This window comes from Pongo pygmaeus, chromosome 10, assembly GCF_028885625.2.
Source record: "Pongo pygmaeus isolate AG05252 chromosome 10, NHGRI_mPonPyg2-v2.0_pri, whole genome shotgun sequence".
NCBI lineage: Eukaryota > Metazoa > Chordata > Mammalia > Primates > Hominidae > Pongo > Pongo pygmaeus.
Genome location: NC_072383.2, coordinates 118,498,474 through 118,522,397, shown reverse-complemented (window position 1 = coordinate 118,522,397; position 23,924 = coordinate 118,498,474). Strand labels below are relative to the sequence as shown.

At 42.6% G+C, this 23,924-nt stretch overlaps 1 protein-coding gene across 11 annotated transcripts in view; it reads left to right on the top strand.

The window, feature by feature from the left end:
- Positions 1–23,924, top strand: part of CIT (citron rho-interacting serine/threonine kinase) — a 189,838-nt gene that overhangs the window by 83,811 nt on the left and 82,103 nt on the right. For 8 of the 11 annotated variants that reach the window (XM_054443444.2, XM_054443443.2, XM_063646778.1 and 5 more), the window contains exons 11-18: positions 6,380–6,485; positions 7,390–7,533; positions 8,804–8,923; positions 14,599–14,769; positions 15,031–15,081; positions 15,600–15,653; positions 18,538–18,678; positions 20,539–20,664. In XM_054443444.2, coding sequence (XP_054299419.1) covers positions 6,380–6,485; positions 7,390–7,533; positions 8,804–8,923; positions 14,599–14,769; positions 15,031–15,081; positions 15,600–15,653; positions 18,538–18,678; positions 20,539–20,664 — 913 coding nt within the window. The remainder of the gene's footprint in view (positions 1–6,379; positions 6,486–7,389; positions 7,534–8,803; positions 8,924–14,598; positions 14,770–15,030; positions 15,082–15,599; positions 15,654–18,537; positions 18,679–20,538; positions 20,665–23,924) is intronic. The other 3 variants (XM_054443447.2, XM_054443446.2, XM_054443445.2) reach the window with 1 other exon arrangement.

Genomic DNA, 23,924 nt, shown 5'->3' with positions numbered 1-23,924 from the left:
TTATAGGATTGCGGGGAGGACTCAGTGAAGTAACCCGTGAAGCACTAAACACGTGCCTGACACAGAGTATGTGCTCAATAAATGAGCTCTTGTACTGATGACAAAGGTCGTGGCATTAATTCTGTCTCCTAGATTGTTACTTCCTTGAGGACAGGAATTGTGGCTTCCTTAATAGCCTCTACAGCAGAGTTTCTCAAGTTGGCATTATTGACATTTTGGGCTGGATAATTCTTGTTGTGGGAGCTGTCCTGTGGATTGTAGGATGTTGAGCAGCATCTTTGGCCTCTACCCACTGCATATTAATAGCACCCCTAGTCATGAAAATAAAATGTCTAGACATTGCCAAATTGCCCCAGTTGAGAACCACTGGTCTGCAGGTATCTCTCATGGGGATCATAGGGCTTTTATATTCTCTTCTCTGTCTCTCTCTCTCTCCCTCTCTGGGTGTCTCTCTCTCTCTCTCACACACGCTCAGAGAAGGTCGTTAAAAAAAAATTTGTTGAAGTTTGAGAATTTTGAGAACAAAGGAAAAATTTTGGAAGGCATTTTAATGAACAGATAGACTCTGTCCCATTCCATGGTCAACAGAACTTCATAATTAGATAGTTTGTTTACTGCAACTCTGCACCCCATTGCCCATCATTTTGGAGTTCCAACCAGTTAGAGGATTTTTCTTGCAAACTTTCCTTAAAGCAGTGATAGTATCAGCTCTTTAAATAATACTATGCTTGATGAAGTGATACTTTTCGGGATAATTTGAGACCAGCAGACTTGTTGCTTGAAGAGGACAGGGCTATATTTGGTAATAATATATATGTGATAATATGTATGTAATATTATTATAATGTAATATACAATAATATTTGGTGTAACTGGTGGCTCTGAGGCCAGTCTTTGATCGAACCTCTCAAGCTATGATTTACATTATGGTCAATGTTAGCATAATGCAATTATCAGCAATCACTTGCTGTTGCTTTGAAAGTCAGAAGGATGGCTAATAAAAATCTTAGAAAAAGAAAACAGGCTGGGTGCTGTGGCTCATGCCTGTAATCCCAGCACTTTGGGAGGCTGAGGTGGGCGGATCACGAGGTCAGGAGATCGAGACCATCCTGGCCAACATGGTGAAACCCCATCTGTACTAGAATACCAAAAAAAAAAAAAAAAAAAAAAAAAATTAGCTGGGCGTGGTGGCGTGGGCCTGTAGTCCCAGCTACTCGGGAGCTGAGGCAGGGGAATTGCTTGAACCCAGGAAGTGGAGGTTGCAGTGAGCTGAGACTGTGCCACTGCACTCCAGCCTGGTGATGGAGTGAGACTCTGTCTCAAACAAAACAAAACGAAACAAAACAAAAAACAAAAAAAGAAAATCTTAGAAAAAGAAAATAAATTGTAATATTTCAGAATATTTGTTGGGGAGGATATATGTGCTCAAGAAATACATACTGAGAACTTAGCATTGATGCTAGAGATTGAATTGCCCCATGTCTACATGAAAAATGAATAGAATATAAACATTTTAAATTGAGCCATGTCTATCTGTATTATATTTCTTTTATAGAAATTCCTGGAAATGATATATTTTAACTGAATTATTAACACTGGGGACAATAGGCTTTAATCATTCAATCATTTAATCATTTAATACCTGTATGTTGTTTTGAAATTCATAGCCCACCACCATTAATTTCAAAATTGGGTTCTTACTCAAAGAGTGACGAAAAGGCACCAGTACCAAATGGTCTGGCCAAAATGCCACATGGAACTAAATGCTGGGGATGGTCATACAATGAGTTTTAAGTGGCTAGACCCTAAATCAGAAGCACTTTCTTCTAATTAGCACCATGGTTCTTAATCCTGTCTGTACATTACAATCACTCAGTGGCTTAATACAAATGTTGCTTCCCGGGGCCACACTCCACATCTTTCTGACTCTCTGAGTTAATTGGTCTGAATGGGGCCTATACATCAGGTGTTTTTTAAAAGGTCTCCAAGTGATTCTAATGTGTACCTGCATTGAGGACCAGGGAAGGTGTAGGAAGCCTGATAATCTTTTTTTTTTTTTTTCTTTTTTATTATTATTATTATTATTATTATTATTATTATACTTTAGGTTTTATGGTACATGTGCGCAATGTGCAGGTAAGTTACATAAGTATACATGTGCCATGCTGGTGCGCTGCACCCACTAACTCGTCATCTGGCATTAGGTATATCTCCCAGTGCTATCCCTCCCCCCTCCCCCCACCCCACAACAGTTCCCGAAGTGTGATGTTCCCCTTCCTCTGTCCATGTGTTCTCATTGTTCAATTCCCACCTATGAGTGAGAATATGCGGTGTTTGGTTTTTTGTTCTTGCGATAGTTTACTGAGAATGATGATTATGAGTTCATGTCCTTTGTAGGGACATGGATGAAATTGGAAGCCTGATAATCTTTACTCTCCAGCCTCATCCTCCAATCCCATGATTGTTTATGGGATTGTTGCTACACACCCAGCTTAGTCATAGCATTCTTACTCTAGCTTTTTTTTTTAGATGCAATTTTTATTTATTCTTGAAGAAAAAGATTTCTTTAGCACCTTTAGTCTGAAGAGCTCTTAATTGCTGTACTTAGAACTTCTAAACAGTGAGCATTTGTCAAACATAGACTAGCAGAATGAAGGGGTTGGACCTCGGGTGAGGAGGGCTGTCGCATGGTCTCCTTTGAGTGCCGGCAGGGTGGGGGCTGCACATCTCCTCGCTTCTGGGCCCATTGATAAGTGACCTAAAAGTGCCTTTCGTTTTTTTTTTTGGTGGGGGGTGAAAAAGCAATCTGTTTTGTACCCACAGCAGTGCACTTCAAACAGGAAGCTCCACTGGGGCCAGCCTTCTATGTGTCATTAAGTTTTTCACGCCACATCCTACCTATCATCATGCACCCATGTCATCGTTCTTTTAAAGGGTGCCAGTTTTTTGCTTAAGCACAAGGAGCTGTGACCTGTGTTGTCATCCCTGATGCATGTCACGCATGTGACTTCGTGACATGTGGGTGACTTTTGATCTCTGAAGGACCAGGGACCCAGTCTGTGGATCATCACTCTCTCCGTGGGTGGTTTGGGTCTTGTTCTCTATCCCACCCAGCCAGGTGCAATTAAGACTAAAGGAAATAGCAAAGGAATTTTGCTCAAGGCCATGCCAAGCATTTCATCTTATATGAAAAGGAAAAGAGAGAGCGTGAGTGTGTGTGTGTTGGCTAGATGTAGGTAGAAAACAGGCTGGTGAGAAGCGTAGAACTTGGTTAAAATTTCTAGCCAAAAGTAAGATTTTTAAAAAGAGTTATTTCTGGATCCAATCCCTGTTGCCCATTTCTATGAATAATCACCATTTGTTTTAATGTGAATAATAGCGCAGAGCAAATTCAGCCCCCTGAGTTTTACCATTTTAAGCAATTGCTTTAGGCCCGTGAGGCATGTACTATTTATGAAGTTGCATGGGTAGTAATGGAAAAAACAACAATGACAGTAGTAACAGGTGACATTTATCGAACAACTTGCATTGTGCCAGGCACTGTGCTGAGGGCATTACATGCATTATTTCATTTAATCCTTCCAAGAACTCTTTGAAGTAGGTTGGTAATTATGCCCATTTTACAATTGAGGAAACTGAGGTTCGGAGATGTCAAATAACTAGTCAGTGGTGGGGTCAGATTTTTCTTTTTTTAAAATTTATTTGCTTTTTTTTTTGAGACGGAGCCTCGCTCTGTTGCCCAGGCTGGAGTGCTGTGGTGCCATCTTGGCTCACTGCAAGCTCCACCTCCCGGGTTCACGCCATTCTCCTGCCTCAGCCTCCCGAGTAGCTGGGACTACAGGCGCCCGCCACCACGCCCGGCTAATTTTTTGTATTTTTAGTAGATACGGGGTTTCACCGTGTTAGCCAGGATGGTCTGGATCTCCTGACCTCGTGATCCGCTCGCCTCGGCCTCCCAAAGTGCTGGGATTACAGGCGTGAGCCACCGCGCCCGGCCTATTTGTTTTTTTTTTTTTTTAAGAGACAAGGTCTTGCTATGTTACCCAGACTGGAGTGCAGTGGTACAATCATAGCTCACCGTAGCCTTGAACTCCTGGGCTCAAGCGATCCTCCCACCCCAGCCTCCCACGTAGCTGGGACTAGAGGCATGAGCCACTATGCCCGACTCATTTTTAAACATTTTTTATAGAGATGGCTGGGTGTGGTACCTGTAATCCCAGCACTTTGGGAGGCTGAGGTGGGCGGATTGCTTGAGCCCAGGAGTTCGAGACCAGCCTGGGTAACATGGAGAAACCCCGTGTCTACAAAAAATAAAAAAATCAGCTGGGTGTGGTGGTGCGTGCCTATAGTTCCAGTTACTGGGGAGGCTGAGGTAGGAGAATCACTTGAGTCTGGGAAGTCGAGGCTGCAGTGACCTGGGACCACCGCACTCCAGCCTGGGCATCGGAGTGAGAATGTCTTTCAAAAAATAATTTATTTATTTATTTATTTTTAAAATAGAGACAGGGTATTGCTGTGTTGCCCAGGCCCGTCTTGAACTTCTGGCCTCAAGTGATCCTTCTGCCTCAGCCTCCCAAAGTGTTGAGATTATAGGCATGTGCCACTGTGCCCAGCCTGAGATTTTGAACAGAGGAGCATGACTCTGGGCGTTGACTCATTTGGCTATGAGTGTGGAAAGCTGTCACTGGAGTACAGCAAGTCAGCACTAGCAAGCCAGCCCTTGTCATTGCCAGGAGCTGCGGGGAGAGAGGTGTTTTGCATGGCTGCAGGGAACTGACCTCTTTTAGTCGGGGAAGTAGTTTGGGGCAGCAGAAAGCAGAACTTGCACCTGCTGGTAAGATCTGAGTGGTCACTGACAACCAGCTCCACAACCCCGTTACCAGGGCAACAAAGATGGGCCCGGGGGTAGTGGTGGGCTCTGCCACATCTCTCTGTGCATAAGAACCTTTGGCCACTGTTGCTCTGGCCTTGTCTTTCACCAATCCCAGTGTTCATATCCAGGGTACCAACCACTGAGGGCAGCTGTCCTGGAATCTCTCTCTCATCTCTGCCCATAATTAACTGCTTCTGGGCACAGTGCATGAGTTACATAGATGAGTGTGGGTAAGTTTGCCCTTTCTGTGGGGGGGAGCATCCTTTTGGTCCACTCTCAGGAGGGCATCCTATGTTATTTTTGTGATATTTTCCTAAGAGTTGTATAGCAAGTGCATCAAGCCAACTTGTCTACCCCAGCTCCCTCTTGAGACCAGCAGAAATCATTTATCAACTGGCAGTTTATGTAACCTGTCTGGGCCTCAATTTCCTCATACAAAATCAGGATAATAAATCGTATCTGCCTCATAGAGTTGCTGTGGGGAGTAAAGGGTTCAAATGTATCCGTCAGTGAAGGAAAAAAGAAAAAAAAACAAAAACAAAGAGTTCAAATATACCTAGCATTCAAACAGAACCAGGTATGTAGCCAGTGCCCAATAGGTGTATGAGTTTCCTATGGCCACTGTAACAAATGACCACAAACTTAGTGGCTTAAAACAACACACATTTATTATTTTACAGTTCTGGAGGTCAGAAGTCTAAGATGATGCCAGGCGTGGTGGCTCAAGCCTGTAATCCCAGCACTTTGGGAGGCTGAGATGGCAGGGTCACTTGAGGTCAGGAGTTCCAGACCAGCCTAGCCAACGTGGTGAAACCCCATCTCTACTAAAAATATAAAAAATTAGTCAGACACGGTCAAGAGCACCTGTAATCCCAACTACTCAGAAGGCTGAGGCAGGAGAATTGCTTGAACCCAGGAGGTGGAGGTTGCAGTCAGACGAGGTTGCACCACTGCACTCCAGCCTGGGCAGCAGAACGCGACCCTGTTTCCAAGAAAAAAAAAAAAAAGTCCGGGATGAGTTTTACTGGGCTGAGATCAGTGTAGACAAGGCTGCACTCTCTCTGGAGGCTCTAGGGCAGAATCTGTTTCCTTGCCTTTTCCAGCTTCTAGAGGTTGCCTGCATTCCTTGGCTTGTGGCCCCTTCCTCCGTGTTCAAAGCCATTGGTGTAACATCTTCAGGTCTCTGTGACTCCGATCCTTGCTTCCATCTTATAAGGATCCTTGTGATTTCATTGTACCCATCCAGATATCCCAGGAGAATCTTTCCATCCCAAGATCCATAACTTAAATCCCATCTGCAAAGTCCCTTTTGCCATGTGTGGTAATATATTCACAGCTTCCAGAGATTAGGACATGGGCATCTTTGGGAAATGGAAGGGGGCATTATTTGACCTAACATCAAGAGCATGAGATGTTTTTGTAAAATGAAACAAATGTTGCAGCTTCCTAATGCAGCTTCTTAGGCCCACCTGCAGGCCCCCTTGACGTTGGTTTTTCTCTACCTAGGTCTGTTGTGTCGGGTCTGGACTCCCCTGCCAAGACTAGCTCCATGGAAAAGAAACTTCTCATCAAAAGCAAAGAGCTACAAGACTCTCAGGACAAGTGTCACAAGGTATTTATTTCCGCAGCCGGCCTCCTTCCTTGCTCCAGGATCCTCCCGTCCGTATATGCCAAGGGATCTGCCCAGGGCCACTGCTGGCTCTGAGCCGCCTGATCCGTAGAGAGCGAGGCGCTCCTGTCCTCGCTGAAGTCGCGCCTCCAGCAGCTCAGAGGGAGATGAATTCGGGCCTTGCCGTTGCTGTAAATCCTTTAAATCTAAACCAGAGGAGGCCCTGGATTTAAACAGTCCGTTTCTCAGCATGACCCAGCCAGATGTCTGCTTCTTCCGGCAGGTGGCCTGGGTCCTCACCTGTGGCTGAGATACATCCCATCTGCTTTGAGTGATGCGAAGTCTCTCTTCGTAGTCTTTTAAAACTCCTGCTTATGTCACTGCGGCCACTGTGTTGATTACGCTCAACGTCTCTTAACATTCACTGTTCCTGCCCAGAGGCAACGCTCTGGAAACTAATAAGTCACTGCTTGCCTGGGACTCCTAAGAGTGCAGACGAATAAATATCTCCTTGCCCTGTCCTGGATTTGTCCTCTAGATCTTTGCAAGGAGATGGGGGGGGATCAAGATGGATTTGGGATAAAATTAAAGTGACGTCTGCAAAAACAAAACAAAAAAGCAAACAGGTGAAAAATGATGATTGTGGCTTCCTTGCTAACTGGGTTAGAGAAGTGATCAAGTGTGAACCGGGACTTGAATGAGAGGAGTGACTTAGCATTTGGTGACTGTCCTTAACGAAGAACTGTGCGCTCCTGGGCGAAGAAACAATGGTATTTCCATCGCAACTTAACTTTTGGCGAATTAGCCTTAGCCCAGACCACCACGTGGTTTCGGAGGCTACTTGAGATGTGATTGCTCCTAATGAACCTCCACGGGCCTTTTTAACCTGTCGATGTGTTTATTTCAGATGGAGCAGGAAATGACCCGGTTACATCGGAGAGTGTCAGAGGTGGAGGCTGTGCTTAGTCAGAAGGAGGTGGAGCTGAAGGCCTCTGAGACTCAGAGATCCCTCCTGGAGCAGGACCTTGCTACCTACATCACAGAATGCAGTGTGAGCCTTCCCTGAAGCCCCCTTCCCTTGGAGGTGGCACTTCCTGTTGTGTGTGTCTCGTCGTGTTTCGTGATGGCTCCATGAGGCACATCACAGCCAATGGCAGAGAGTGGAGAGAGGGAGAGCACAAAAGCAAGATCTGTGTTTTGCAGAGTAGTGAGAGCCAGGCGTAAGGTCCCCAAGAAATGATATTGGACTCATTTCCAGCAGAAAGTGCAGGTAGACAGTTGGTACCACGGAGTCTGGAGATGGGAGTAATGCATCTTTGCCGCAAGTTGCAAAAGATCTTAACATCTCCCATCCCAGCCTCTCTGGTCTGCGTTGTGTCTGACATGAGCAGCCTTGAGAACCAGACTCCCAGCTATGTACAAGAAAACTTACTTTCAATCTTCCTGACATCAAATTTTCCATTGGCCACACCAGTGTAGTGACAAGAAAATAGCCTTGAAAACCCAGACCCTCTGTCATTATTTACCATGTGACTTTCGTTTTTTCTTTCCTTCACAAGAGTAGACTGTCTTCTTCTCCATTGTCTTGTTAAATTTTTCATTCAGGTGTTTTTTTAATGTGCCCAATTAAACAGTCTTAAGAAGTTGAATCACACATTTCTAAAGTTTTTTTCACAAGGGAGAGGAAATCTATAGAACGTGGCTGATTAAGAATAACTGCTATGTTTCCATTCCAGACTTGGCTGCCTTTCAGTGGTGGGTGAAGTTATTCAGCTATGTATTTCAGATATAGATTTCAGTGCCATTGAAGCATTAAGGGATTCTTATGGATGAAAGGTGTCCAGGAAAAATAAGCCAGGAGGTAGAAATAGACCACTTGGAGTCTTAAATGACAACTGGGCAGAGGATATGAAGTCATTGCTACTTTGAAAGAGGCATATGTACTTTAGGGCCCACAGATAACTGTAGAAAACACTTTGTAGCCATCCACATGGTAGCTGTAATAGCTACTGGGTCTTAATAGGTTTTAGTCCTGAACATGCAAGTAAGTATCTCCTAGGACAGGTAGATGGTGGCAGGAGACAGGCTGATGCAGTTTCTGGCTGGATCCCTAAGGTCACCAGGTTGAGATGATGTTTCTTGAACCAAGAGGTTTTACAGGATGGAAACCGGAATCGGCAACCAACTGGAAGTTGTGAACTGTGGTCCGTCACTCGAAACCGTCCTGGTGTCTGCGAAGCAGCTTGCAGCTCTCTTAATGAGTCTTTTCAAACAAAGCAGGATCCACAGGGCATCCCTATTAAAATTTTTGCTTTCTGCAGAGCTTAAAGCGAAGTTTGGAGCAAGCACGGATGGAGGTGTCCCAGGAGGATGACAAAGCACTGCAGCTTCTCCATGATATCAGAGAGCAGAGCCGGAAGCTCCAAGAAATCAAAGAGCAGGTAGGCCTGCTTGCCTGGGAGCACAGCAGCATCTCGGCTCGCTTGGACCTCTAATTTCAGGAGAGGCATGTTTGAGAGAGAAGTAGGAAGAAAGGGAGAGAGAGAAAGGGTGGGGGCAGAGTGGAAGAGAGACAGGTATGTAGGTCATTCAGAAACTTTAGATTTCTCATAATTTATATACATCATAGAATGCTTGTTCCAGCTCCTTTTGAAGCTGATACCCCATAATGTCTGCTTTTAAAAATAAAGATGTAGATTTAGAGCAAGAGTGGGCAAACTTCAGCCTGTAGGGCAAAGCTGGTCCAACACCTATTTTCTATGGCCCACAAGCTAAGAATGGGGTTATGTTTTTAAACAGTTGGAAAAAAAAATCAAAAGAAAAACAATATTTCATGACATTTGAAATTTATATGAAATTCAAATTTCAGTCTCCGTAAATAAAGTTTTTTTTTGGAACACAGCCATGCTTGGTAATTTGCATATCGGCCCTGGCTGCTTTCGGGCTACAAAGTCAGAGGTGAGTGGTTGTTACAGAGACCATGTGGCCTGCAAAGCTGAAACTACTTACTATCTGGCTTTTTACAGCAAAAGTTTGCCAATCCCTGCTTTAGATGGTTAAAAACTATGAAATGTTTTAATAGCTTCTCAGATGCACTTTAAGTTTTTGAGTGAAGCCAGGCTAATTCATAGTTTTACTTACATAAAGAAATATTCTAGAAGAGAAGTTTGAACCATTCTGGTCAAGGTCAAGTCAGGATTAACACTGCCTATCTGAGTGCAGAAAGCTGTCCCCTGTGTTTTCAGAAAGGAGAATCGAGACCTTTAAAAAGCCCACTCTTTTTTTTTTTTCTTTCTAAATGGGTTTTCTTTCTAAATGGCTCATTTTTGTGTTGCCTCATTGTTTCCTTTTTAGCATGGATTTTTGTGTCTTTTGAAAAACTGTAAATAGAGACTTTAATGAAGAGATGGCAATGAGCAATTGGAGAGCTGAACTATCAGCTGCCAGGCAACTCTCATTCACTTCAGAAAATCTAATGGAAACATTGATAGAAATGAACATTTCTGTCTCTGGGTAGCACAAACTTAGCCATCTGGCTGGAGCTAATGCAAGAAACTTCTGCAAATAACTCTATCCATTAATTACTCTTTAAAAAAAGAATTACTGTCTTTGGAGTTTTGTTGGCATAATATATTTATCATCTGAATATTTTAAAGTTGTGATCGGTTAATATTCTGTTGCTTGATAAAGACATTATAAATAGATGTGTATAGGAAGGAAACCCTGTAAAGGATTATCAGATCTCTGAATAATGCAGTCTTAGAGGTTTTGAAGGCTGCACATCGGCTTTGAGGAATCTGCTTTGACAGTTGACTCATGCTCCTTTTATCAACATAGTTTTTCATCCTAAAAGTTTCAAGAGGTAGGAATCATTTTCTCCCATTCGTTTAACATACCTGGAAATTTACTTTTGGTGACATCCTGGGGAAATGAAAGCTGTGTTTGGCCACCAGAGGGAGCAGCTGGTGTCCATAGATTCCTTAGAAACCGAATTATCAGGACGTTTTGAAAAGGTGTATGTTGGTGGCCGAGTTCAAAGACATGTCTTTTATGATTCATACCACAGTTGGCATGCATGTGGAGTCTTAGATTTAATGACTGCTAAAAGTTCCATTGTGGGGAAGAAACGTGGTTTCAGATTTGATTTTTCATCGGAACAAGGATTTATTTTATGACTTTTGGTAAGTTTTGTGAGAGCAGGATGTTTGCAGACCGGGAGAAAGCTTTTAATGCTTGCAGCAAACTTTCAGTATTTGGTTTGTGGCATATTGATTTTTTCTAGACTTGGGATTTATTCCCTGATCTTTCTCTTAAAAATCTAACTTTCTATATGGCTCTTTTATTTTTTTGAGATGGAGTCTCGCTCTGTCACCCAGGCTGGAGTGCAGTGGTGCAGTTTCGGCTCACTGCAGCCTCCACCTCCTGGGTTCAAGTGATTCTCCTGCCTCAGCCTCCTGAGTAGCTGGGACTACAGGTGCAGGTCACCACGCCCGGCTAATTTTTGTATTTTTAGTAGAGACAGTGTTTCACCATGTTTGTCAGACTGGTCGCGAACTCCTGACCTCGTGATCTGCCCGCCTCAGCCTTCCAAAGTGCTGAGATTATAGGTGTGAGCCACTGCACCTGGCTGGCTCTTCATTTTTTTTTAAAAATATTTTACTTCCACCTAGCTACCCCCTCTAGAATATTTAGATTTGGTTTAAAAGAAAAACACCTCAAAGACTCATGTGAAATTTGATTCCTAGATCATTACTAGCAATTGCAGCTTCTTCCTTGCTCCCCTACTCAGGAAGGGAGACAAAAGTGTGGGTAACACAGAAGTCACTTGTGTTCCATGGTTTTTGAGTGAATTGGATCATACCTGATCCTTCCTCCCCACAAAATTCTGAAGCTCCATTCAGAAGACTTGCGTTAGGTGGGCCTTGAAACCTGTCTGCAGTTTCCCGTCCTGACCTGACTCACACCTACCAGTCTTTCATTCCATCCTGAGATACCACAGCTCTCTCTCAGCTGATCTTGCAAACAGACCCGAAGATCACCTCTCAGGTTTTTCCTGAAGCAGGGATTTGGTTAGCTGCTAGATTTATAGGATTTCCTTGAAGTATCCAGCACAATATCAAAGGATCCACAAATTAGTTAGAATTTTCTTTTGATGCTTATAGCAGACTGGGTGCCCTGAGAGCTTGGAGAGCTGACAGAGTGGTTGCCTGGTTCCTGCCTTCCTCCCTCTTATGTGCTGACAGCTCAGGGAAGAGAGATGTTGGGGGGAAGGAACAGACACTCTGTCCTCGCTCTTGACAAAACACAAATATTACATTCCCTTCTCGCCGACATAAATTCAAGAAAGAAAAGTGAGCTTGAGGACAAAAGATGCTCAAGATTTGGTGTCGATGCCTGTAGCCAGGACTGGCTTTCCCATTGGCTCTAGCAGGCATGGTATCTAGGGACCACTTTACTTTTTGGGTCTCACAAATGTTTTAATTTTTTCATCAGAAGAAAAAAGTTGGGCTTAGGTCAAAGACACTGTTTTCATAGATGATGTTAATATTTTTGTATTTATAGGAGCACAACTGTAAAATGTAATTTTTAATTTTAATTTTTATGGAGGAAGGCAAGACAGGCTCAGTGCTCACAGCTATGAAAGCCATAATATGGCTCTGGTTGAGGGGGTCCAGAAAAACCGATGTTCCATTTCACATACAGCTCATGTTCTGGCCTGTGAGTTAATTAATTAATTAATTTGAGATAGAGTCTTGCTCTGTCACCCAGACTGGAGGGCAGTGGCGTAATCTCAGCTCACTGCAACCTCTTCCTCCCAGGTTCAAGCAATTCTCCTGTCTCAGCCTTCCAAGTAGCTGGGATTACAGGTGCCCGCTACCACGCCTGGCTAATTTTTGTATATTTTGTAGAGATGGGGTTTCACTATGTTGGCCAGGCTGGTCTCGAACTCCTAACCTCAAGTGATCCGCCGCCTCGGGCTCCCAAAGTGCTGGGATTACAGGCGTGAACCACCGTGCCCGGCCTGCCCTGTGAGTTTAGATAATTGGGAGCAGGTTATAAAGACCTTTGGTTATATAATCCAGCATCGCCTGCTTAGTATGCATGACCCAGGAAACCTGTGTGCCCCATGATTCTGAGGATTGACCTTCAATAACAGTATGCTTTTGGGTAGGAGAGAGTGAAATGAGACCCGTGTTCCATTTTGGGCTGTTTTTTCCTTTCTCCTTTACAGATAATAGAGGGAGAGGTGTGCTTGCATGGAAACCATCCAATTTTCATAAGAGTAGCACATCCCCTTTAATATGCTCCGGGGGGGGGTCACCTGCTACAATGGGATAAAAGGTTTCCTTCATACCCTGTTATTCAAAAATTGCAATTTATCAGTTAAAAGAATATCCTTGCTCAATCGATTATTTCTTGGGAGAAATATTCAAATATTCCTCACCAATTATTTCTTGGGAGAATAGATCTCAGAGATGTTACTGAATATTGCGATTTTCAAAGACATTCTTGATTCAATTCCTTGTTCATTTCATTTTGTATCTCTCTTGTCCTCACCCCACAAGTCACCTTGGATTACATAAATGCTCATTCATAATCCTTATACTTAGCCTTGATTTTTGCTAACACAGAATATTTTTATACTTCATCCAAAAGTTTTCAAAATCACCGGCCATTTCTTCTGGTGAGCCCAGTTCTGAGAAACTTCAATGTAAATGCTTTGATTTTAGAAATGCATTTTGGAAAAGGTTGGGCTGTTTGGATCACTTAAAGGGTTTGCTCAAGGGAACAGGAGGGTTCTTTCCTTGGAATTTTTCTCACAAGTTATTTTGACCGAAGCCAGTGTTTTGTGACTCTTCCAGATTTCAGGGTGACTTGCATTGCAGGAGCGATGTTACGGTCATCATTCAGTTTTGGGCCCAGAAAAATTAATGGTGAGAAACTGACATGATGAGTTTCACCTTCCAGAATTCTTTCCACTGAGATTTTCAATTACCCTCTTGTGCTGTCTGAAAGGTTAATTTTAAAACTAGTACCATATCTAATTTGTGTTAGGAGCACATGATTTCTAAAGGACAAATCTATATAAATGATTACCCTTGGAGGAAAACTACACATAAGCAGTTTATCCTTGTTGTTTAAAGAACATCCCTTATGGCTCTCCTGTGTTAGGCCTTAAGGTTCTGTGTATATTGTATGGTGTGATTTGCATGTGTGTTCCCGGTGGTTTTGCTAATGACATATGCTCTACATTAAAACAGTGTTTTTTTTTTTTTTTTTTGAGACAGAGTCTTGCTCTGTCACCCAGGCTGGAGTGCAGTGGCGCGATCTCGGCTCACTGCAACCTCCACCTCTGGGGTCCAAGCGATTCTTCTGCCTCAGCCTCCTGAGTAGCTGGGATTACAGGTGTCCACCACCAAGCCTGGCTAATTTTTGTATTTTTAGTAGAGATGTGATTTCACCGTGTTGGCCATGCTGGTCTCGAATTCCTGACCTCGTGATCCGCCTGCCTCAGCCTCCCAAAGTTCTGGGATTACAGGCATGAGCCACCACACCCGGCCAAAACAGTTTTAAGGTTTAATATTTTTTTCTCCCTTATCTTCACCCCACACTTCTCACCTTTGCCTACTTGGTGCCTCATTCTGGGTCCATCTTTCTACTCCCCTCGTCTCTAGGTCTGTAGGTCTTTTTTTTTTTTTTTTTTTGAGACCGTGTCTTGCCCTGTCACCCAGGGTGGAGTGCAGTGGCATGATCTCGGCTCACTGCAACTTCTGCCTCCTGGGTTCAAGCGATTCTCCTGCCTCAGCCTCCCAAGTAGCTGGGACTATAGGCCCGCAACACCACACCCAGCTAATTTTTGTATTTTTAGTAGAGACAGTGTTTCACCATGTTGGCCAGGCTGGTCTTGAACTCCTGACCTCAGGTGATCCACCTGCCTTGGCCTCCCAAAGTGCTGGGATTACAGGCGTGAGCCACTGCACCCGGCCAGGTCTTTTCTTTGCCAATCTCTCTTCACTGTGCATCTTCCCTGTGTGGTTAACTCTTCCATCCTCACTACCTGTCTATTCTTTTCGGAGTTCTAAAGTTCTCTTTTATTCCATTGCCTGCTCTTTAGGAGTACCAGGCTCAAGTGGAAGAAATGAGGTTGATGATGAATCAGTTGGAAGAGGACCTTGTCTCAGCAAGAAGACGGAGTGATCTCTATGAATCTGAGCTGAGAGAGTCTCGGCTTGCTGCTGAAGAATTCAAGCGGAAAGCGACAGAATGTCAGCATAAACTGTTGAAGGTAGTCAGCCACCCTCCAAGAGGGTGCTTTTTGGGTAAAATCGTACATGATCTTAGCAAGAAAAAGGAGAACCTAGTTTAATGAGAAACAACCTAGTTTGAGAAATAGTAGGATACCTTGGAAAACTCTTGGTCTTTATTTACAGAAGATAACATTATTCTTATTTACTATTATTATCTTGGTCACAGAGACCAAGAAAGTAGTCTACACGACTTTTAGGTTGTTGAGATTTCCCAATATGTTGTATCTTTTTAATTACAGGCTAAGGATCAAGGGAAGCCTGAAGTGGGAGAATATGTGAAACTGGAGAAGGTATACTTTCCATGATTGGTTTTGCTATTAATATTTTGGGTAGATAACTTTTTTCATGTTATTATCAGTGGCCCATCATTGATGAAGAGTGTTCTTCATCAATGAATAGAGACCTCTCTTTGAGGCTTATTTTGATAGTCCACCTTTGGATGACCACATTTGACTTTATGGCTCTAAAAGAGGTAAAAGACAGCTCATTTTTGTCATGCCTGCCCACAGCAACAAACCCAGACACTTAGTAAAACATACATGAAAATTGTTATTGTCTTAAAGGACTGAGCGACTTTCTCTTTTTGCCATTTGTATGTTGCTGGTCCTACATCCATCATCAACATGGAGCTTTGCACTGGGACAAAGTCTTCCCTGAGAGGCCACTGTTCTTCTTCTCCCTTAGTAGGTTCTGGAAACCCAAAGAAAAAGACCCCATAGAAACCTCAAGAGAATAGGACTGCAATAAATGTAGCAAGATGTTAATGCCGATTTGCCTTTTGCTTTATTTCCTGGGATTTTAATTATAGATCAATGCTGAGCAGCAGCTCAAAATTCAGGAGCTCCAAGAGAAACTGGAGAAGGTAAGCCCAAGGTGATTTTTCAGGAACTTACCCCCCCCACCTCCTTTCCAAACATCTTTCTTTGCCTTGTCCCAGAGCACGAAAGATGAAAGAAACAGAATTAGTCACCCAGCGCTGAGGAAAATGAAGGGGGAGTGAGCGATTACCTGAAAATATCAGAGTTCTGAATATAGTTTTTCCTTTTGAGACATGTCAGCAGTGTTTATTTTTAAAAACCAAGCTGTGTGAGACTCTCAAGTAAAAGTTCTAATTATACTACGACAGAACCCAAGAGGCCTGCATCTCTTGCCTCAGGGGGCCTGGCACCTCATTTATGCACATTTGTAAGAGAAGCAGTTCCCCACCCAGACTGCTTTCCGCCAGCAGGAGGCCTGCCCTGCAGAATGGGGGAGGAGCCATGGGGTTGTCACGTGATTGGGAAGGGGCATGGGTTTGGTTTATAGCATCCTGCAAAGTTTGTGCTAATGGCCCTTTTATTTCATTGTTTAATTATTTAATTTTTTAAAAAAAATTTTTTGAGATGGAGTCTTGCTCTGTTGTCCAGGTTGGAGTGCAGTGGTGCGATCTTGGCTCACTGCAACCTCTGCCTCCTGGGTTCAAGCAATTCTGCCTCAACCCCTGGAATAGCTGGGATTATAGGCATGGGCCACCACGCCTGGCTAATTTTTGTATTTTTAATAGACACGGGGTTTCACCATGTTGGTCAGGCTGGTCTTGAACTCCTGACCTCAGGTGATCTGCATGCCTCGGCCTCCCAAAGTGCTGGGATTATAGGCGTGAGCCTCTGCACCTGGCCAACTTATTTAACTTTTTTGAGACAGAGTCTCACTCTGTCACCCAGGCTGGAGTGCAGGGCATGATCATGGCTCACTGCAGCCTTGACTTCACAGGCTCAGGTGATCCTCCCACCTCCGCCTCCTGAGTAGCTGGGACTACAGGTGTGCACTACTACACCCAGCTGATTTTCCGTATTTTCTGTAGAGATAGGATTTTGCCATGTTGCCCAGGCTGGTCTCAAATACCTGGACTCAAGAGAATCACCTGCCATTGCTTCCCAAGAAGCTGGGATTACAGGCATGAACCACTGTACCTGACCATTTTATCTTGTTTTTAAAATTTTTATTAATTGTTTCCCTAGCTTCATTAAGGTATAATTGGCAAATAATAATTGCATATACTTATAGTATGCAATGTGATGTACACACACACACACACACACACACACACACACACACACACACATCGTGAAATGATTAAGTCAAGCCAGCTAACAGATCTATCACCTCACATTCTTCTTATATTTTTTATGGTGAGAACATTTAAGAGCAATTTTCAAGCCCTTTCTTTAGTTGAACACTGAAAGTGCTTAATGGAAGGGCCAGAATGAATGTGGTTGTGGGACGTACCTTTGGCACTGAGAATGTTTTTGAATGTGTTTGCTGGCTTGGTTTAATAGAGCTCCTCCTCCTCCTCCTTCTTCTTTTTTAAAATTGTGGTAAAAAACCCACATAACATTAAATTACCATCTTCACCATTTTTAAGTGTACAGTTCAGTTGTGCTAAGTTTATTCCCATTACTGGGCAATGGATCTCTGGAACGTTTTCGTCTTGTTACACTGAAACTCTATAACCACCAAATACGAATTCCTCTCATCCCCCTACCTTTCTACTTTCCGTTTCTATGATTTTGACTACTTTGTGTACCTCATATAACTGGAATCATACAGTGTTTGTCCTTTTGTGACTGGCTTCTTTCATTTAGCGTAATGTCCTAAAGTTGCATTCATGTTGTCACATGTATCAGAATTTCCTTCCTTGTTAAGGTGGAATCATATTCCATTTTATAGATATACTGCATTTTACTTATCTACTATTTGCTCCCTGCTTCCTTATTCTTGAGCTCTGTAATGAAAGCCCTCATGGCCCTCTTTAGCTAAAAGCTCGTGAGAGGAAGCATGTCTCCATCTAGAACTCTGCTCTCCAATCAAAGTGTGAGGGAGCCACAAATATTACTCACAGATGTAATTTAAAATTTTCTAGTAGCCTCATTTAAAAACAGCAAACACAGGCCAGGCATGGTGGCTCACACCTGTAATCCCAGCAGTTTGGGAGGCTGAGGCGAACTCCTGAGGTCAGGAGTTCGAGACCAGCCTGACCAACATGGTGAAACCCTGTCTTTACTAAAAATACAAAATTAGCTGGACGTGGTGGCGCATGCCTGTAATCCTAGCTACTCGGGAGGCTGAGGCAGGAGAATCACTTGAACCTCGGGAGGTGGAGGTTGCAGTGAGCCGAGATTGCGCCATTGCACTCCAGCCTGGGCAACAAGAGCAAAACTCCGTCTCAAAAAAAAAAAGCGAAATAGGTGAAGTCATTTGAATGATATATTTGTTTTAACCCAGTATATCTCAATATTTCCCATAGGAAAATTAACAAATGAGATAATTAAAATAAGGAGAAAATTAATGCTTAGAGGCAAATACATTGATACCTGGGTAGATCAATCCATTTAGTTCTATTTCCATTCACTACGTTGCATTGAATCAAAGATGCTAATGATTGTCAGATACACCATTATCTTATATACCCCAAGAAAGAAAAATACATCAATTTTAATTGTAGGATGGATTTCAAATTCAGTGATGTTAAAAAAATTGCACCTTAGAATAATGAAATATAGAATTAAATGATTGTGTATTTGTTTTGACAAATGGTAAATTCAGTATTACCTGCTTTTTTTATTTAGGACACTGTCACTATCTTTTTTTTTTTTTTTTTTTTAGATTATACTTTAAGTTCTGGGATACATGTGCAGAACATACTGTCACCATCTTTTTATATGAATAAATTTGGCCACCTATCTCCTTTTCCTTCTCTCTTCTAGGCTGTAAAAGCCAGCACGGAGGCCACTGAGCTGCTGCAGAATATCCGCCAGGCAAAGGAGCGAGCCGAGCGGGAGCTGGAGAAGCTGCAGAACCGAGAGGATTCTTCTGAAGGCATCAGAAAGAAGCTGGTGGAAGCTGAGGTGAGCCGGGAACCTCCAGCCCAGGCCCCAGCGGCCTCGGCCTTTGGCTGTGCCCAGGGAAAGAAACTGCCAGACCATTACTTGCTTATGTTTGACCAACGCTGCTTTCCCTTCTGAAGATCCTTTGAAACCTGAGAGGCTGGGAATCATTTCCCCCCAGGGGAAAGAAAGATTTGTCATAGCAGCTTCAAGTAGAAAGATGTCTTCATAGAAGCTTTTTCTTTCTGTTTATTTTCCTCTGACCTACTCACTAATCTGGGAGAATTTTGATTTTTATAGGTTAACCGAAGCTCTATCACTGGGTTTTTCTTTCTCTTCCCTCTGTTTTTTCCTTGCCTTTCCCCTCCACGATATTAATAGCATATTAATTTTCAAGGCTTCACCTATTACCTGCGTGTCAATGACTCTCAGATCTATATTTTTGGGCCTCTTCTCTACTTCAAATTCTTTGTTGTTGTTGTTGTTGAAATCATTTGTATAATTTTACCAGAACCACATGAATGCCTTTTCATTGTAAAAAACTTAAAACAGTACAGAAGAATATAGGATAAAAAGCGATTCTTCTCCTTTACTCGTATCTGCCTCCTCTGCCCCTTGGTGTTTGTCCCACAGAAGGGGCGTGCCGTAGTCGATTTCGCCCTCCTCCTATTGCTGGGTCTTTTGCTTTTTCCTGTCACATTCTTGGTGTGAACCTCCTGGTACATGTCTCTTTCGGGCCATCCTCACCCACATTCATCTGCATTTCCCTCAGCTCCCCTAAATTCTAACTGAGTGTCTGAATGGTGCATCAGATTTAGAATGAGCTCAGTCTCTTCCCCGGCAAGCTGGTTTCCCTTGTCACTTTCCTCATGCCAGGCAGGGCCAACATCATTCATCTGGTCATTCCAGGCTTGAAACCTTGGTGTCATTTCGTTTTCTCTGGACCGCGCTATTCAGTGAGTCCCTCCATCCTGTAAATGCAGCCATACGTCTCCTGTTCATCTCCTGCTTCCCATTTCTGTAGCCCTCCTTGTAGTCCAAGCCCTCTCCTCTTGCTGAGCAAATCTAATAATTTCTTGGCCATCTGCCTCCAGCTTCTCCATCCTTCCAGCTAGTTCACACAGTGCAAGATTCATGGACCTCAAGGACCCGATTTCTCAGAATTCCCTGCCCCATCCCAAACCTTTCAGGGGTTCCATAATGCTCAGGTGCACCCCTGAGCCTGGTACCTGAAAGCCTCAACCTTTGACCTTTCTGCTTTTCACCTGCCCTTCCCCTTAACATGTGCTGTGCTGTAGCCATTCCAGGCTTCTCTTGGGGCCCATACTGGCTCTTGACTACTGCTGTGTTTCTGCTAGTGTGTCTCCTTTTGTCTGAAACATCTTCCCCCTCCTCTCCTGTCCTTCCTCCTGCAAAACACCATATACCACCCCCCTCCAGAGCTCACACCTCTTTGATGTCTCTGTTCAACTGTCCAATTAAAAGTCCTCTTTCCTGCCTGCAACCTCCTGCAGCACTTTGTCCCTCTTTGCTTTATGGTTCTTCCTCCTCTTAACCTATTTTATGATTATTTGTGTTTATCTTATCTCCTCCAAGGGCAGGAATGATGCCATCTTCCTCTGTATTTTCCGTGATGCCTAGGTGGCACTTTGCAGATAGTAGGTGCTTGGTAAATATTTGAATGAATGAATGCACTCTTGTAACCTACACAACTGAGTACCTGGATCATAGAGTCTTATTTTCTCAGCTGTTGCTTCGGGTGCCTGAGACTTTTCTTCCTGACTCGAGTGTATGCTTCTTGAGGGCTCTTTCCCTCGGTGCAGGTGTTATGCCCATAGCGGTTACTCCATTAAAACTTTCTGATTGATTCATGATCTACAGGAACGCCGCCATTCTCTGGAGAACAAGGTAAAGAGACTAGAGACCATGGAGCGTAGAGAAAACAGACTGAAGGATGACATCCAGACAAAATCCCAACAGATCCAGCAGATGGCTGATAAAATTCTGGTGAGCAGGAATGAAAGTCGCAAAGTTAAAAGATAACAGGTTAGAGTTTGCAAAGGGAAGGGGGTAAGAAGAAGAATTAACCGCCACAATAAGGGAGGTATGTCCAAGTAGATGAATTAAGTGAGGTGGTTTCAGCATATGCCACATCGTAGAGTAGTATGAATAACCAAATAACGGACATTTCAGCACTGGTAACAGATCCGTAAATATCATTTTTTACTCTGTTTGCTACAGCCTGGCTTTTTTTTTTTTTTAAGTAGAATGTGCATCTATCATTTTCAATACATTTTTTAAAGGCATGTTGACATACTTCTATCAGCAGAGCTTTGGATAGCTGTCAACTTTGCAATGCCAATTTAAAAAGCTGTAGGGGTTTAGACCTTTAAGACCGAAATTCAGATTCTTGCTTTTAGAGAAGAAAGCAATTAGTCATACAGAATTGTTTTGCTAGGAGTAGTATTTGTCATAGATCCATGTTCACCCACTCACTTTCTCTGCTACGGTTTGTTATTATTATTATTATTTTTTCAATTTCCTTAGATATAGCAGGTCTTTTTTTAGGGTCTGTAGTCATCCTGATTCTGTCTCAGGCTCTGATCACCAAATTAACTTGATCAAGGAAGGTTCGGGTGGTATTTGCAGATGTGTTGACGTTTTGCCCCTGCCAGGGTGGAAGACAGCACCTTTGAAGGGCTCTCCTTGGACCTCAGTCCCACAGCCAGAAATTTGACATCATATTTGAGACTCAAGGATGACTTGGAGTGCATTCCTATCCCACCTGGGGAGAGTCTCTGAAGTCATTGGTCATTCCTCTCCACCCTAAGGAGGCAAGGTGGTGAGCAGGGCACTTCATCTCTCTCTCTTCACATCACTTCTGGGAAATGAGTCACCAGCAACTATTGGAATTCCAGAGTGGCCAACTTATAGGTCTATACTTAATACCAGATCAAACTGTTTACAACTTTACATTTCTGTTTGTGTGTATTTATAAATATATGGATGTTCTCGAATCAACAGGTAAAAGAAAAATGGGTTAAATTGTTTTGCTAAGACACCCAGTCTTTGTATATATGTCTGCACACAAAGACAAATGTGACTGTTAGTCTGCCCTTTCTGTTCTCTTGTTCCGTCATCAAAGTTTCTCTTGGCTATTGTCAAGTGTTTGAATTTTATCATGAGTATAAAATTAGATCCCACTGCTGCTGTCCCTTGCTTGGTATAAACGAAGTGGTTAACTCTCTTGTGGTTGCAAAGTGTTTCTCTGTTTAATGGTGATGTGTTCATTCATTCATTCAACAAATATTTAATGAGCTTCTACTATGTGCCAGGCACTGTTCTAGGAGCTAGAAATTTAGCAGCAAACAACAGTATTTGCATAACAGGACTGAAGAGTTGATCCAATACATCTAGAAAATACCTGTTTAAAAAATGACAACAACAACAAAAAATGCCAAACCACCAAGGAGTCAGATGTTTAGAATATCTGCTCTTCCTAAGGTTCACTTACAATTAAAATGGAGGAGTAGAGAGTTCTGCATTCTTGGATTATGTGTTATAAACTCCCATTCACAAATAGACCAGAAATTTGGTCTTAAAGTTGTCAGTCTCAGATACCTGAGTTTTTTGATCTAATTTTAGATTCTGATTTCCATTCCTGTGCTATCTTATGAAGACCGAAACGGGGGGAAAAAAAAGGATGATTATCAAATGATTTCTAACATAAAGGAAAAATAAGCGGATTTCTTTGTCTGAGTGTATCTTGCCACCCGCCGGAGTACCTTTGTGGTTGTGACTTCATTTATTAGAAGGTGCCTTTTGCTCAAGAACCCTGTGCTTAGGCTGCAAAGTATCTAGTATGTGGGCAAAGAGTGGTCCTTAGTACCATTATGTAATGATGATGCCTGAACATAGATCGCCAAATGTCATTGGCTTTAAAATATTTGCTATTCTGATAAGAACTTTCAAAACAGATAATGGTACACTCAGTACAGTAGAGTCCCTGGCCTTAATAAAAGAAGTTACTGCAAGAGATCCTTTAGCCAAGTACATATAGAACCTTTTAAAATATGTTTTTATTAATCCTGTTTATTTTCAACTCTTCAGGATCACATCTGTTGAATTGCGGTAGATCTTGTGCATCTGGTCTTAAGATTGAACTTTAATTGCCCTCAAAGCAAAGCCAATGCTTGTAGACTTTAGAATTTCAAAAGCTTAATCACTAACATTTTAAATGTGTGTGAATCTCAAAGTACTTTTTCACTCCCATTTTATGAACATATCCTATATAATTTCCTCATTCTTCAAAACACTCATAATTGCTTCCACTTCAAAGAAAAATTTCATAATAGTATAAAGAGTTGAAAACTTGGAGTAATGACATGATATTAGTAATTAACTGATGGGTCCAGATTCATAAGAATTAATACAGATGCAGCTATCTGTGCATTTACAGAATGTTTTAGTGAATTGAATGCTGCCTTTTATAAGGTCACTTTATAAAACATTGGCAAATGAACTGCTGTAATTTTCAAGTGAATTACACTTTTGTTTAAAAGCTAGAAACTTGGCCAGGCATAGTGGCTCATGCATGTAATCCTAGCACTTTGGGAGGCTGAGGTGGGTGGATCACCTGAGGTCAGGAGTTTGAAACCAGCCTGACCGACATGGTGAAACCCCGCCTCTACTAAAAATACAAAAATTAGCTGGGCATGGTGGCGCATGCCTATAATTCCAGCTACTCGGGAGACTGAGACATGAGAATTGCTTGAACCCAGGAGGCGAAGGTTGCAGTGAGCCAAGATCGTGCCAGTGCACTCCAGCCTGGGCAACAAGAGCAAAACTACGTCTAAAAAAAAAAAAAAAAAAGCTGGAAACTTAACAATAAAAGAATTAAGAGGACATTAAATGTAGGGTATTTATATTACTCCAGATTCTCTTCTAATCTTTAATATGTCTGTACATTTTTATGTCATTATTATCAGTGTATTATATGTTTGTCTTTGTCCCCATTTGCATTGTATCATATGAACATTGTATCACATGCACATCTACAGATAGTCACATATGCCACTTACCAGTCAGTTAAAATCATCATTCAAAACTTGAAGTGCTTGGATCATAACATTAGTTTTCCTTTTTAGCTAGGGTTCTTGAGCAATAATTCTGTTAATGAGGAAAATACAAAGTATTTTTAAAAATCATAATCATATATTAAAATGACTTTTCTCATTTAAGGCTCAAGATAGTGGTCAGGGCTTTGT